The sequence below is a fragment of the Barbatula barbatula genome (genome assembly GCF_947034865.1).
Source record: "Barbatula barbatula genome assembly, chromosome: 23".
Taxonomy (NCBI): domain Eukaryota; kingdom Metazoa; phylum Chordata; class Actinopteri; order Cypriniformes; family Nemacheilidae; genus Barbatula; species Barbatula barbatula.
In genome coordinates this window covers 14421305-14437161 of record NC_136786.1, presented here as the reverse complement: position 1 = coordinate 14437161, position 15857 = coordinate 14421305, and the positions used below count along the sequence as shown (strand labels likewise).

The 15857-nt window shown below is 40.3% G+C and overlaps 1 protein-coding gene across 1 annotated transcript; it reads left to right on the top strand.

Annotated features, from left to right (window-relative positions):
* Positions 1-365: 365 nt before the first annotated feature.
* On the top strand, positions 366-15510 carry spata13 (spermatogenesis associated 13). Its single transcript, XM_079487834.1, has 14 exons — positions 366-792; positions 5172-6593; positions 7941-7982; positions 8467-8922; positions 10370-10514; positions 10630-10748; positions 10946-11125; positions 12027-12209; positions 12984-13163; positions 13261-13493; positions 13642-13771; positions 14058-14430; positions 14516-14590; positions 14815-15510. The coding sequence occupies exons 1-14, from the start codon at positions 784-786 to the stop codon at positions 14994-14996; spliced, it is 3729 nt and encodes a 1242-aa protein (XP_079343960.1). The 5' UTR covers positions 366-783; the 3' UTR covers positions 14997-15510.
* The last annotated feature ends 347 nt before the right edge of the window (positions 15511-15857 follow it).

The window sequence follows — 15857 nt, the reverse complement described above, 5'->3', positions numbered from 1 at the left end:
AAAAAGGTTCACTCGTTGATTTGAGTGACACAACAACAAACACAAACAAAAGGTAAAACGAAAACAACTTAGTTTTGCATGTGTATGCACCACAAACATTGTCTGTTGAAACTTACATCAGTGTTTGTTTATTGCGCAGGCGGTTGTTAAATGATTGAAGGAAGGTCCGTGCCACTCCTTAAGTGTCAATCAATGCATTTATCTATTTATCAATGTTTGTCTAATATTTCCAAAAACATAAACAACAGTGAGCGTACTGTATACAGATATGATACAGATGCACTTTAATTTTGGCTGGCGTCCTGTGGGCAGACCGCCGAGCGCCTATCACAGGCTACTTGTTCCTCCGCCCCGCAGCAATCAGCGCAACAAGTGCATTGATGCTGTCCAATAACGTCTCTCCGTCCGCGCAGCTCCACGGATCCCTCCGGCTGAGCTTTTCCACAACAGAAACCCGACATTAAACTTTCAAACGAGTCCGTTTCGACTCACAAAACGGTTAATTTCGATCCCGTGCTATTAAATCGCCTGAGGCATAGTTTGGGTCACGCAGTTCGTGGAAAGTTTTCGGTCCCGGTCGATCTTTGGCTACGGGGTTTCTGTTTCACTCTTTTTGACTACTATGTAGTTTCATATTCATCGACGGGCTGTCCAACGATTTCCGATGAGTTAATATGTGTAATCCACTGGACCTTGAACTGTTGGAGGAGTTAGTCGCGGCTTGCGAACACATTCAAGCCGCACAAGCGTTGTGACACCGGGCCAAGACGCCACTCCAGAACTATGATAAAGGTAAGACGTGTAAAATCAACTAATATACACGTTCATTTCGAGTCTGCGCATTGTTTAATTTTATTGATACGGGAACAGATAAGCAGTGGCAAGTAAGATTTGTGCCCAAAAGTGTAAGCAGACCGTTCCGCTGGCACTTTATCGTCTTGCCAGTACCGTTGGGTTCAAAAGAAGCTGGAAGAGGGAGGAGGGGTATTGTGTATGCGTTACTATCTCACTGGTTGTCATGGTGATGTGGGGGGAGCGCGCAAAGCTTATAGGGAGACCGAAGACACGGGGGGAGTTAAGAAAAGGAGGAGGAGGGCTGGCGAGGTGGTCAGAGCTTGAGTTCATTAAACTCACAAATAAACGAAAGATTATATTTATTTCTCTTGCATTCATCCATACCAGATCCGTACTAACGTATACTTGCTAGTACGAACCGTAGTAACTTAAATATCTGAAGTATTGTATTAATCTCACGTGCTTGACGAGGGTCCTTTGTGATACTTTAAAACAAAGTGTAGTAGTGTTTTGCATTAAAGCATTACATTTAGCATTCAAAATGTTATAGTTAAATTATACGTTAGAAAAGTTTGTTAACGCTTCATTTGTTATGCTTTAATATAATGTCTAAACTCCAGCATGTGCAAACAACATGCTGCTTTTGACATAAGTCATATATGACTATGCATTCCACAAGATTTCACTGACATCCTCATTTTGTAATGCAAACTAAATAGTTAAAACACTCAACACTTTCTCTTAACAATTGCTTTTGCTTGCCAGACATCAACACGCAGGCAACGGAATGCACTTCACGCACATACATAATGAGAGGGTTTGGTTATCACGAAACATACACAAGGAACTTGTATGCCTCACTGTACGTGCCTCCTAAGCCACGGCCACCATAAATTAAAGCCAATACTTATTTATGAAGCCTTGCCCAACGATTACACTTCATGATGTAATACAAATGCATTGACAGAAGCTTTTCAAGTGTTTAATCATTTTTGAAAGCATAAGTTGGTATGCTATATTTTAAAACTCATGCCACAGTATACCTGTATTAATGTGAATTAGTTTGATTTAGAGCTATAAAGGTATTCAATATTAAAATCGCATTTAAATACTTTTATATTGTGATCACAAAGATTTTGGAATTTCCATTAGTGACTCTACTCAAACTTTCATTATTGAAGAAGAATTTGCACCAAAAGAAAAACAAATTTCGCAAAAAGAAGCCTGTTAGAGGATCATTAAGATTTGTAGACATTTTCTTTGTGACAATGAAGGAAATGTCTACAAATCTTAATGATCCTCTAACAGGCTTCTTTTTGCGAAATTTGTTTTTCTTTTGGTTTGGGGTGAAATGTGACCTGAACACGTTTTGAGAAACACACCCACTAAGCTTAACAAAGCTTAGTATTTCTCACAGCATGCTTAACATTGACATGTGTTTTGCAGCAGTGGACTTGGAGTAGACAGGTGAGATGAATGAGGTTTCAGATGGAGCATTACTTCACGCTTCCCATGGCTGAAGCAGGCAGGGTGTGTCCGCCTCCTAACTATACTTCCTTGTCTCGCTGACAAAAAGGAGAACTGGGTCATAATATGGCAGGTGGTATCAGTAACCACACAAAAAAAAGAATAAATCACTCTCCTATTCTCAGTGCATTGGTAGTTTTGCAGTACATCAAACTTGTCAGAAGGGCTCTGTGAATAGGTTCTCTCTCTCTACACATGTTAATAAGCGTATTTGACAGAATATAGAATTGATGCTAGTCCAGACTGATAAAGCCTTATAATCAGATTAGGATAAGGAGAGGGGTGGTACACACACTATCGTGTAGGTTTGAGGAGGATCATGACCAGAGCGATAGTAAAACGGTCTTGCATTCAGCGGAAAGGAGTGAGTCAAACTCTAATGAGATATTTTCTTTCACTCCAGGCTCTGAACATATCTCAAATCTTATAATTGACATGGAAAAATTCAGAAGTTTTGGACGGCTTAAGGGCGGCGTGGCTTCTGTACTTAGCCAAAAGTATAAACACGCTTTTAAAAATGCCTGGAATTCCTCGTCACAATCGTGCTTTGGTGAATTATATTTGACTGGTTCATAAAGCATGGAGTGCATCATTCCTGAGTGATTCGACAGCAACACAAGACTTGCTCATCTTGATTGGCAGATTATAAGAACTGGTGTGGTGGGTTATTCTTAGGTAAAAAATTCCTTAGTCAGGAAGCGTTGGGCTTGTGCATATAATTATTTATTTTATACAAAGGCTTGATAATTTGCGTTAAAAACTACATCTTGTGGATAAACTATCACCCCACCCTAGTTTTGAGGCGCTGGCAGAAGCATGTTAATCCAATCGTGTGATCTCACTCTCATACTGGTAGTGAGAAAATGAGTTTGATGGTTTTGAACCGGTAGTTTGGAACCGGTGTCCGCCTGCATCTTAAAGCGTGTGACTTTAGGAATGTAAGACGTCATATGTTAGTATGCATGCATCAGTGCTTATTAGTTGTAGGTGTACTTTACAAAGACGCAGATCCCCAGCAGGCGTGGATGTGTTCGTGTATGTCTGTATTCTTGTTTAGGGAGTTTTGTTTTGAGCCTGGCTTTAGCTGGTAGCCACGCAGAGGGGTTTTTTCTCTTAATTAATTCAGACTCGGCAATGATGATACAGGCAAGGAAGAGTAGGAGTTCAACTTGAAGCTCAGAGACATCGGGAAGTGCAGCGTGTGTGAGAAGTCAGTAAAGAGACACCGAGGATAAGATAATTGCATTCTTTCAAAACTCTAGTCAAACAAAAAGGTCAAGTGGCAGTTTCTTCCTCATGCCTGAATGCAGCTTAGTGCTCATGGGTAGATGGACTTGACGTGATTGAGATCAACCTTTGCCTAGACAGAAGGTATGTTTGGTTATTCTATAAGGCTATACTGGCAACCGATAAGTATTTGGAAACAAAAGCCACACTTAAATGTGTATAAAAAAAGTCATTGCATTAGATAAGAAAAACGTGCCATTTATTTGACGGAACGCTGTATTTGTGGCCAAAAGTGAAGCCCAACCTGACTTTAAATCAAATATTTTATTAAAGATGTATAAAACATGTTTGTAAGCTTCTTGCATTGGTGTGTTTGGGGTTTAAACTAAAGCTCTGATTGAAAAGCAAATGTTGCCCTCCACCGGACATTACGTTATGTAAACCAAGCACATAATTAAGTAAAACACTTTGCCAAACTACATCTGTTAGCTTCTAAATGTATTGTTTTATATTACCTTCCAGTCTAGTTTTATATGCATCAACATTTGAAAGTATAACAGTTGTAATCTATTTCCTTGAAAGGTGTAGGTGGCTCACTATGTTTGTTTCTGACCAACCCATTGTTGTTTAAATTTGAGGTGGTATTTTCTGTTTTTGAGACCATACTGAAGCCTATTTGAAAATTATTGTTTCTTGTGAATTCGTTATTAAGACAAAAAGTAAGTGTACACTTCTAATAAACCTCACCTATGGTTAGTCTCATTGTCGCTATGGTTACATGATAAGAACTGATTTCATTCATCCATTAAAAACGACCTTGGAACAAATTATCTGAACATTAGTATCTCTGTGGATTAATTGAAAACGCCCAGCAACAAAGGGGTTAAAACTCCTCAACCTCCACAGGTCTCGAACCCGACCCCTCTCCCACCACTCAAAGAATAAATCTGGTCAAAAACTCTGCAATTTGTTTCATTAATCACAAAGGATTAGCGATTTTCATTGCTTAGTCATGCTCACGAAAGCCTTTCATCAAAGCTAATGTCGCACCAGGCTATGACTTCCACACCCTCGGAGAGGGGCCTCACTGTATCAGGCCTAAAGAAATACAGCCTATGTCTTTCATAGGAAGTTTTACAACACACCTCACCCTCGGTGTGATCTACGAGTATCCAAGCACGCTATTCACTGGAATCCTCCAATACAACAGATAAAACACTTGATTTATTATTGATTCTGTATTTGTACACAGATTACATGAGACTTTAACACATGTGGGCGGAAGAACAAGATACGATTTACTTCATCCACGATACTATTTAATGTCAAGGTCATGTAATCAGCGGAGGTTGTATAACTTCATATTTCGTGTATAATGTAGCAAGGCACAACCGTGGTGCGTGTAAAACGGATTACACAGGTGTTGTATTGTTTCATTGATGTGTTAAGTAAAATTCCTTTCAGATAAAACACTCTGTCATTTTATTGTCTAACTCCATGTCACGTGCCTTATTTTCTTTATTCAAAGATTTAAATTTAGGCCTGTGTCAATAAACCTGTATGACTGCTGTCATGCAGTAAGCTGTCTTACTTAATATTTCAACTTCCTGTCGATTCTGCAGGCTGCTTCGTCTGGCTCACTGGTCTCCTCTCACAGCAATGATTCTTTCAAAGAGGAGCGGCAGATGAATCTCAAGCCTAGCTGTGGTGACCAGGTCCAGCCTGTCATATCCAAGCCATGCTCTGAGGAGAACAGACTTAACAGACTGAATTCTCAGGCCCAGTCCGTTCCTGTGATTGCTGGTGGGCAGTCCAAGCCATACCCCTCTAGGGTTGCATGTCTGTTTTCCACCCAGACAAAATGTGAGGATAATGCTGCTCCAAAAGGTCCAGCTGTCACGCCCCAGGCATGGTCTGGACTGGCTAGCTTTCGCGCCATGGGATCTTTCAAAAAACTGCGGTCTTCCGTGCTCCAAGGAATTCAGAACAGGAGCAATGCTATGGCAGCTGGACAGGAGAGAAATCATTCCACAATGGTTGAGGATACCAATGGTTTCTTGGTAACCAAGCGAAATGTCACAAACAATGAGAGGACATGTACGGAAATCGATAAAGTGTCAAACGGGACATCCCAAAGTAGCAAAACATCGCTTTTTGATGAAGATTGTGAGGTGGAAGAAGAAGTATTTCATAGGAATTCACATTTTTCAAGAAGTATCCGCAGGGCTTATGGAGCAGGGCGAATCCCGTTGGTTGACATAGTGCAGAGACAACCAGAGTGTCCATCTACCAGCGAGCCCTTCACAGAAAAGTCTGCTGTACCCTGCAAAGTCCTTGAAGCTCAAGAAAATGTCAAGGTTCAGAATATACTGAGCAAAAGTGCAGAAAATCTCTACGTCTTCAAGAGTCATTTTAGACGCAAAGTTACCTCAACTGAGCCTCAAAACCCAGATAGCTCTGATACTACAATTCTGCATAGGACCACCAGCTCCTCATCCGTCGACTTGCAGAACCATTGTTCCAGTAAACGGCAAAATCCCATAAGAACACGGGGACATCTGCGAAAGCTTGTTGGCAGTTTAACGGACCTGTCTGTTAAAAGTAAAAACTCTCAAGGCCCCACCCCTAAAGTGCCACACTCACCTCTAACTCAGCTCCATGACGACTACTCCCGCAGAACGCCTTGTGTTACCTCAACTGGGCGTCAACCGAGGCCATCACCTGCACCCATCAATGCCCAGCAGGGAACCCAGGTCAACATTCACAAACACATGCCAACTTTACATCCCGCTCCCTCCTGTCCCGCCTTCTTTTCCTCCGTCCTAGATGACTCTTTGGAGCCTCCTAGCAAAACAACAGCCCTCATGAGTGACTGTACGCATGTGGCTAAATCTTCAACAGAACTTCCCTCAGTTTGTTCGCTGAAAAGGTACTGTGAACCTATGGAGTGCCATCAAAATGGAGCAAATTACCTTGTGTCTCAAACGCTCGCTCAGTGTTCAAGCCCCAGTCAAAAGGAGACCGTCAATAGCAATAACACAGAGGTAAGATACTGTATAATATCCTAACATCTCCATATACTGTTAATGGCCTCTCTGACAGCTATTATATGTTAAATATGCATTTTGTACCCTATACTGTATATAGACTTGGCCTGTGATTTTACATTTACATTCATTAATCCAGTGTGTACACTTTTTATTTTTGTCTAATCCATTGACAGAAATGCAATATAATATACATAACTATGTCTTCAGAGGTGTATAAGGACCTTACATGATGAAGTGTTATATTTATATTACCTTAGAATGAGCTACTTTTACCTACATACACCCGTGGGCCCCCTTGCGTGGAATTCGCCATGTTGTTTCTACAGTGGCCCACGCGGACGAACTGCTCCACTGAGAGCGTTTCGTAAAATAAGTTATCTCCTTCTGCAAAGAAGCGAAAACATGATGACGACATAGCCCTGTGTCAGCCACCATAGTGTTTTTAAAGGGAGGGGTGAGTGGTGGAGTGAGCTGTTCGTTGCAATTTGAAACCTCACTCGTAGATGCCACTGTACCTTTAAAAGCAATAAGATCAAGTAGGGGCAAAGACATATGTGAAGCGAATTTGATATGTTTTTCAACAAACTTACCCCAGAACATAATGTTTGTTTTGTTCTTTGAATGAGTGACGGAAGCAGCAAGTCTGGACAAGTGCTGTTCTGTCTGGCCGAATATAATACGTCTAGATGTACAAGACGGGCATCAGATTGTTGATGTCACGTGATTGATGCAAGTATTTGTATTTCAAGGCATGACTTCCTATGTCAAAGATCAAGGTTCATAGTTTTATCACGCAAGTGATACCTATTTCTAATGCAAACAAACCTCGATCTTAAGTACATTTATAGCACATCCAAAGTCGGCAAATTTGCCCTGCGTTTATTTTGTTAGGGTAATTCACTTTATTGTTGTCATGATTGGTCGATCAACCAATGCAATATGACTTTATCTTTCCATATGACTGACCTATCCTTCCCCAGCACTTTCTTTAAAGCGATAAAGCGTCGGTTTGGAGTGTCACATGGGCAGCTCAGCTGTCTGGCGCTCCACAAGGCAGCAGGTAGAGTTAATGATTATAAGGATTGCTTAAACGCAACTCCTGAGACTGAACACGTATGTGCAACTACAATGTCTCCTCCCCGAGGGAACAATCTGAGGCACAAAGTCCAACAGTGACCAAACCGGCATAAACACAAATGTACACAGTAACACGCAAGACAATTAAGAAATATGATGTAGACAAGCCGCAGTGGGCCAAGTGGTAAATGTGTGGGATTTTATGCATATAAGTTTTGATTGACTTTTTTCACCATGATGCTGGTTCAATGTGTGCCTTTTCAGTGTTTATGGAATTCTGCACAGAGAGAAACGGATGACTTGGAGGTAAGATTTTTTTGTATCTTATACAATACTGACTATAGCAAATAACCTATGAGTACAGACTAGAACGTGTTGAACATGATGAGACATGTACAGACAGACAACAGATCAATCTGTTTATTTTATTCTGTACACAGACAGAAAAAAATAAACAGATGTTACGAATGCGCAAAGGTTTAATATTGATGGCTGGTCAGTCAATTTCTGTCTTTTAGGATCCATCTTGTATTGACCCATGAGTGCGCAAACAAAAACATTGCTATAATGTAAATACAGTAGCTAGAGTTCCATATTTCGCCTTTGCAATGAAATTCTTGGCTTTGATAATCATATGCAATCTTCATAATAGAAATGATGTCATCTGAATGAATCACTTAATCATATCTAGATTCATTACTCTGTTATGCAGTATAATTCTTTCCTGTAATACAAAATTATTTCTTTGTATATATTAATGGTGCTAATAGCAGGTGTTTGACTTCTCTAGGCTGCTTCAACTGAAGAAGTTTTTAAAGGTCTTATGCTAACAAGTGATGAGAACTCCAGCAATGCTTCACCTGTCAGAACCTGTGCCACACAATCCCCACTGCTAACCACTCCAACAACACCAAACTCTCCATCTCGTGCTGGTGACTCATCCACTTCAATAGTCCCCAGGAAAAGGGCTGGTCGCTCCAGACCTCGGCCAGTGTCTGACTATGGCCAGCTGGACAGATCAAAGTTCTGCATCCCAGAGGACAAAGAGCCTGAGATTATGGAGTACACTTCCCAGCAGGACTACAATAGCAATGGGAGCTACATTGAGAATGACAGAAAGGAGAATGGTGATGTCTCTACTCAAAGTCAGAGCAGAAAGAAACGTCCCATCTCTGTTATTGGAGGAGTGGATTTGTTTTCTGCCCCAACAGCTGAGCAGAAGGACGATGCTGAAAGTTTGCCCTCGGTAAGGCACTGTGCATTTTTGTTTATAAATTTAGTCAATTTTAAGGACATTTCAGGACAGGTTTCCCAAAGACTTCAGTAGTGTACACTACAGAAGCACAATTGCCGAATGAAAACCATTTACATGGCTCTTTTAAAGGGATAGTTCACCCAAGAAAATTATTTGATCATTTACTTCCCCTGAAATCATAACAGGCCTGTATGAATTTATTTATTCTACTTGCCAAACGACATTTGCTGCATTGAATTCCATTATATACACACAAAGCCACTGAGACCTTTCTCAAAATATCTTAGAGTCTTACTGAGTGACACAAAATTGAATATATGATGACAGAATGTTCTATTTTTGGGTGGTCAGGCATTAGGTATAACCCCTAATAAGTTACACATGCCTTTCTGGATTCTAAACATTGCTAAACTCCCAGTAGATTTCTCCCTATGGGTGTAGCATTATGGCTTTATAATGTCATAGGTCAGGTGGATTTAACAAATTTTTCAGGTCATTATTGTAAATACTCTTTGTCTTTCCCATTACTCCGTTCGATTTATAGACGGTTCATCTGACAGTCATTTTCTTAAAGGGATACTTCACCCAAATAATTTCCAAATGTATTTATCCCCCATTGACTACCATAGTAGTACCATACAATGGTAGTCAAAAATGCCACAGTACTGTTTTTCGTCCTACATTCTTCAAAATGTCTATAATTTTTTGTTCTCTTAAACACAAAAGTAATTTTTCCTACTATAGGAGTCAATGGGGGGCAAGATCTGTTTGGTTTTAAGCATTCTTCCAAATATCTTTCTTCTTCTTGTTCATCAGAACCATGAAATGTATACAGATTTGGAACAACTCGAAAGTGAGTAAATGATGACAGAATTTTTGGGTGAAGTATCCCTTTAATGCGTCTACTGTACTAAGAACCCTCCTGTTCTCATTACAGTTTATGAAATAAAGCTTATCACTGTGACCCAAGTACAAATTGTACAGCATTACATCATCGTAGTAATCGTTGGTGTGAACCTTGAGGGAGGGTGGGTTTCTTCGGACCAAATGCAATGACTTTGTATAACAATATATTTAGACCACATTACTTAGCTGTTATCAGGATGTGAAGAGACTTTCAACCAGCATATCAACGAATTTCTGGAAAGAATTGCATAACCCGCCTTAAATGATGCTAATTGCTATATACAATGATTATTTTTTTTATCGCTGTATTACAGTAATGAGAATGAGATTGACATTTGGGAAGTGCCTAGTAGTTATGCAATGTTTGCAATGTTTTGTATTCAGAACAGATGAGCTGAAACTTTCAGTCTAATTACCCCCTCACAGGTCGTTGTCCTGCTGAGAACAGTCGTTGAACTCTGTCTTGAACAGAAGGTCTTGCTGCTTGATGGACTCGACCGATTAAAGTCTAATCTTTGGTTCTCCGTTGCAGCCGGTTTCTCGTCCTCCAATACCTTCTCATAGAGTCCCTCCATACCGGGCCGTATCTGCCCGTTTGAGACCCTGCGTCTTCTCCCAAAGCACACCCATCGACCTGGATAGAATGGGACGACGCAAAGTTTGTAGAGTGCTCAGTGGTGAGTGCGTGTTAGGTTTATGTGCTTATATACACCCTTAACACGATGAGAGGCTGTATTGTGAGATTGTTTTTGGAGTGGAAATATTGATTTTGTGTGTGTGGTTGTATTATAGACGGTTGCTCTAATCCAATGTTGGATGACAGCGTCAGTGAAGAGGACGGCAGCTTTGAAGAACTGACTGAAGGAACGCCGTACCTCCAACCAGAAGCCGACCTTTTCACACTCAATCAGGTTGGATAGTTAACTTTGTAGGTTAAATAAAGCATAATTGTAGCACATTGTGTTGTAACAAGGAGTGTTTCATTTCACGTCTTATCTGTAAAATCCTGTGCTTGTATGTTATCTCCTTGTTGTTGCGATTATTTCTTTATCTGATATCTACCCTGTATGTTTTGTTTATCTGTAATCTCTATCTCAACCCTCTCCAGTACATAAACTCAGGCCATGGGGTGTATGCAGAGGCCTTGTGGGACCATGTCACAATGGAAGAGCAGGAGCTGGCCTTCAAAGCCGGGGACGTGATACGGGTTCTGGATGTTCGGGAGAAGGATTGGTGGTGGGGGATGGTGGGTGACTGTGAGGCGTGGTTCCCCTCCAGCTTTGTGCGGGTGAGTTGCACACTCACCCTCTTGGAAAAACAAAAGCAGATTTAGACATGTATACTGTTATTGGCTAAACAGTTGTGATTGACCCAAGTGTTAATGCCATAGTAAGACATGCTGCCTGGTTGCTCCGGGTGATCCAACAGGAAGAAGCACATGTGTCATAGTGGTTACATGTGCAGATTGACCGGTTTAAAAGAAATGAACATGAATGGAATGGAGTCGCTTTGTTTTCAGCTTTAGATGTGTGTGTGTGTTTGTTTACAATCTGTGCCTCTGTTTATGTTTAAGATCCAACAAGATGAGTCAATCAGACACAAAGAGCTCTTCATTGATTTGATCAAGTCTTTGTTAAAGAGGATGAACCAGTTCAATGTCTCCATCAGTTAAAAGCCTGTTTAATACACAACTGATCATTGTGCTAAATCACCTGTGTATTAAAGGGATACTTCACCCAAAAATGAAAATGATGTCATCGTTTACTCACCTTCGAGTGATAATCTGTATAAATGTCTTTGTTCTGATGAACACAGAGAAAGAATGGAAAGAATGCTTATAACCAGACAGATTTTGCCCAACATTTACTGCCGTAGTTGACAAAAATACAGAAATGTTTGCTGTCCTACATTCTTCAAAATGTCTAATTTTGTGTTCAACAGAACAAAAAAAATGATAAAGTAATTTTTCCTACTTTGGGAGTCAATATGCGGCAAGATCTCTTTGGTCCTAAGCATTCTTCCAAATATCTTTCTCTCTGTTCATCAAAACAAAGAAATGTATACAGATTTGGATCAACTTGAGGGTGAGTTAATGATGACAGAAGTAAAAATTTTAGGTGAAGTATCCCTTTAATCCATTGAGTCATTTGATCCTGTCAGATTAGTGATTGATGATGTTGCTTTTCAAGGTACGGGTAAATCAGGAGGATTCCAGCAGTGACTGTGTGGAGAATACACTGGAGGAAGAGTCGGTCCCCTCGGACACATACAAACAGAGCTCTCATCACCGAGAACAGATGAGAGCGAATGTGGTCAATGAGATAATGGATACAGAGCGTGTTTACATAAAGCATCTCAAAGATATCTGTGAGGTGAGCCTCTATAACAACATTATGCTTTAACATATACTTTGTTCCATCTGCACCCTGTTGACTTGTTTTCAGGTCTATATACAAAAAGCAGAAATATAAAAGTGTGGCAGAAATTTGACAGTCAAACTTTAAGGATGAGATTAAAATGAAACGAAACCCATGTTATTCTTCATTCAAGAATGTAGGCATACAGCTCAGATTAGTTTAGTACTATCTTTACTCCACCCCAGACGTTCCCCATGGAAAGCACATAGTTCTTTGGATGATTGGATACTGCATAGATACTGTATACTTCTATTTTATAAAATATGTAAAGTTTGACAAAATGTAACGGTTAATATTTTGAGTAGTACTAGTGCAATTCTATGGTTACAGGACCTCAACATGTTGCATTGTTTATTAAGTGAAGTTAAGATCATTGCAACTGAGTTTGCTTAAGAATTTTCTCAACCTAAAGAAAAGTTTAGAAAAAGTTAAACAAGATAACTTCTGGTTCATTTGGAGAAACAAGTGGAATGCATTGCATTGTGGGATACAGTACCAAACACAATGTGCATAGCTGTATCTGCACATTTTTGCTAGGTAATAGTTATCAGTAGCTGGTAGTTATTCCAAACAGAATTGGATTATGAGGGCTGTTCGTTGCTGACCTCTGCTGGTCAAACCTGTAAAAATAGCATCGCAAAGGATAACTCTTCTTTACTGGTTTCAAAATAAATCTGTTGATGAAATGACACAACTAACCTTAATCATTTCTATATTCATTTGTTATAGGGATATATTCGTCAGTGTAGAAAGAACCCTGCCATGTTCACGGATGCACAGCTAAAGACAATCTTCAGCAACATCGAGGACATCTACATGTTCCAGAGAATGTTTCTCAAGGACCTAGAAAAGAAATACAATGCGGGAAACCCTCATCTAAGCGAAATCGGCTCCTGCTTTCTTCAACAGGTATCTTTACACACATACAGGATATCCACATTCAATAAAAGACCACTGTTACAGATTTGCTCAAACAGTATTTTTCTGTCGATCTCCTCTCTCTCAGGGGGAAGGTTTCTCTATTTATTCTGAGTATTGTAACACCCACCCAGCAGCTTGTGCTGAATTACATCGCTTAATGAAACAAGGAAAATACAAACACTTTCTTGAGGCGTGTCGACTCCTACAGCAGATGATTGACATCTCCATCGCCGGCTTCTTGCTCACACCTGTACAGAAGATCTGTAAATACCCTCTCCAACTAGGAGAGCTGCTAAAATACACACCCAAAGACCACAGGTAGATTATGCTCTTGCAATAACATTTTAGTTTTTTTACTATTAAAACTATTGAAATTGTTGTAGTAGAATAACTGCTCTGGAATCATTCTCAAACCTTTGAAATTAGGTGCATCACCTACAAATGTTTACTGTGTTTTTGCCCACAGTGACTATTCTGGGGTGTGTGATGCACATACAGCAATGAAAAATGTGGCGAGTCTGATAAATGAGAGGAAAAGACGTCTTGAGAGCATCGACACCATTGCTCACTGGCAAGTGTCTATTCTACACTGGGAGGTTAGTGATGACACCATTTCAGCTTCATGTCAAAACTCAAACTATTCACGGCGTCATAAACTGTTTCTAGTGTTTTTGTATTAAGAACTTTGCCTTACCAGACATCTGAGTGTAATGCATTAAGATTAGAATTGGATTTCATGTTGATCCATTTTTTACATTATGGGCTAATACGCTGGGTCACTTACAGGGCTAGACGAGGCTTTGCATATCATCTCATTAAAATTCCATTATAGCCAATTAAAAAAAGAAAGTAACGAAAATAATCCCTTTACTCCACCTGCAGGGAGATGATGTGTTAAGACGGAGCTCTGAGCTCATCCACTCAGGCGAGCTGACACGGATGGTACGGCCCGGTAAGACACAGCAGCGCAGCTGCTTCCTGTTTGACCACCAGCTGGTGTTCTGTAAGAAAGACGTCCTGCGGAGAGACCTGCTACATTACCGTGGTCGTCTAGACTCCGACCACCTCGAACTAATTGACCTGCCCGATGGGCGGCACCATGATCTGGGCTTACTAAAGAACGCCTTCCTCCTGCGGCATTCAGAGAACCTGGAGGTGTTAAGTGTACTTTGCTGCAGAAAGAACCAGGATAAGCAGCGATGGTTGCAAGCATTTGAGCGAGAGCGCAGACGGGTACAGGAGGACCAAGAGATGGGTATGTTTTCTTTAAAAGTGTTGGTTCGCATAAAATGTTGATGCTGTTAATATGATGTTTTATTTTTTATTTTATTGGTTTCCAGGGATGGAGATTAGCGAGGCTCAGAGGAAGCAAGCAGTTCAGAACGCTAGAAAATCTAAACAAGGCAAAATGAAAAGTAAGTACAAAGTTACAATTGTTAAGTACAATTTATATTACTGAAAATGTGACATTAAATTATATTATTTATTTATTTTACTTATTTGCTCATATTTGCTTGTTCTAGAGCAAAACATTGAGGCAGTGCCTGCCTTTGACCAATAAGCCTATTGACTCATCATCACGTTAGTTTTTCCTTGCTTTATAAATATGGAATTAAATGCATTTTGTCTGCCTTTTCAGAAAATAATTATTCCAGTCACCCTGTGCCTCCCCACCATCAGCCGCTACATCCTCTTCATCAGCGACACGTGACCGTGCCAACCAGCATCCCGCAGCAGCAGGTCTTCTCTTTAGCAGAGCCAAAGAAAAAACCTGTTCACCTGTGGCACGCGTTCGCACGCAGCGCCTTCTTCAAAAAATGATGAAAAGGAAACGCTTTCGACATTCAAACATGATTGTTTTCCATAGCGATGATGTGGAGATTCATAAACGATGCAGCAGTACAGGACTATACTGGATCGCTATTTTCCAATGCATACAAATGTTTATATGTATTTATATACATGCAAGTAGGTATGTGTGTTTTGAATGACATGCCTGAGTAAACAGGCTCACTATGTAGCTTTATGTGTTTAAAAAGTTGCGTATGCAAGATGGATTTATGAAGGAGTGATGATGGATGGGGAAAGATATTATGTTTAGTGTTAGTGCAGAAAGTGTTATTTCAACTTACTACTATGGTCAAAAAAAAGCTGCTCTGGCAAGTTTTCCCATCCTTGCCACCTTACCCAAATGTGTGTCAGTCATGACAACGATTTATCTTCAGCTTCCTAACAATGTGTCTGTATATTTGCTTTACCTAAGGCTGGTGCCTTTTTAAGAAAGCGAAGGCTAACATTATCATGTTTAAATAAATGTACACAGTTTGTGTTTGAATACATCGTGATCAATGAATAGCTGAAGCTGTATATGTTGTTAGTACCCTCTATTGTTCAAAGAGGTTGAATGAATCTATAGGGTAAGTGAACACAAGGCTTTACTGTCTGCACACCTGACAGGATTCAGTTACAGTCAGGTGGAAAGCGCCTCGTCGTTCGGTTTCATTTGGCCATCGTGTTTGCCTGGCGTTTGCAGACTATGAAATATTTGGAAATGCTGTACTGGGTCCCTGTATTTAACATAACGGGTCCAAATGAATGACTTGTACCATGGAAGCAGAGCGAGATGGAGCAGGACAAAGTAGCGAGGATGATGCGTCCCAGGAAGACACGACAAGCGTGAGT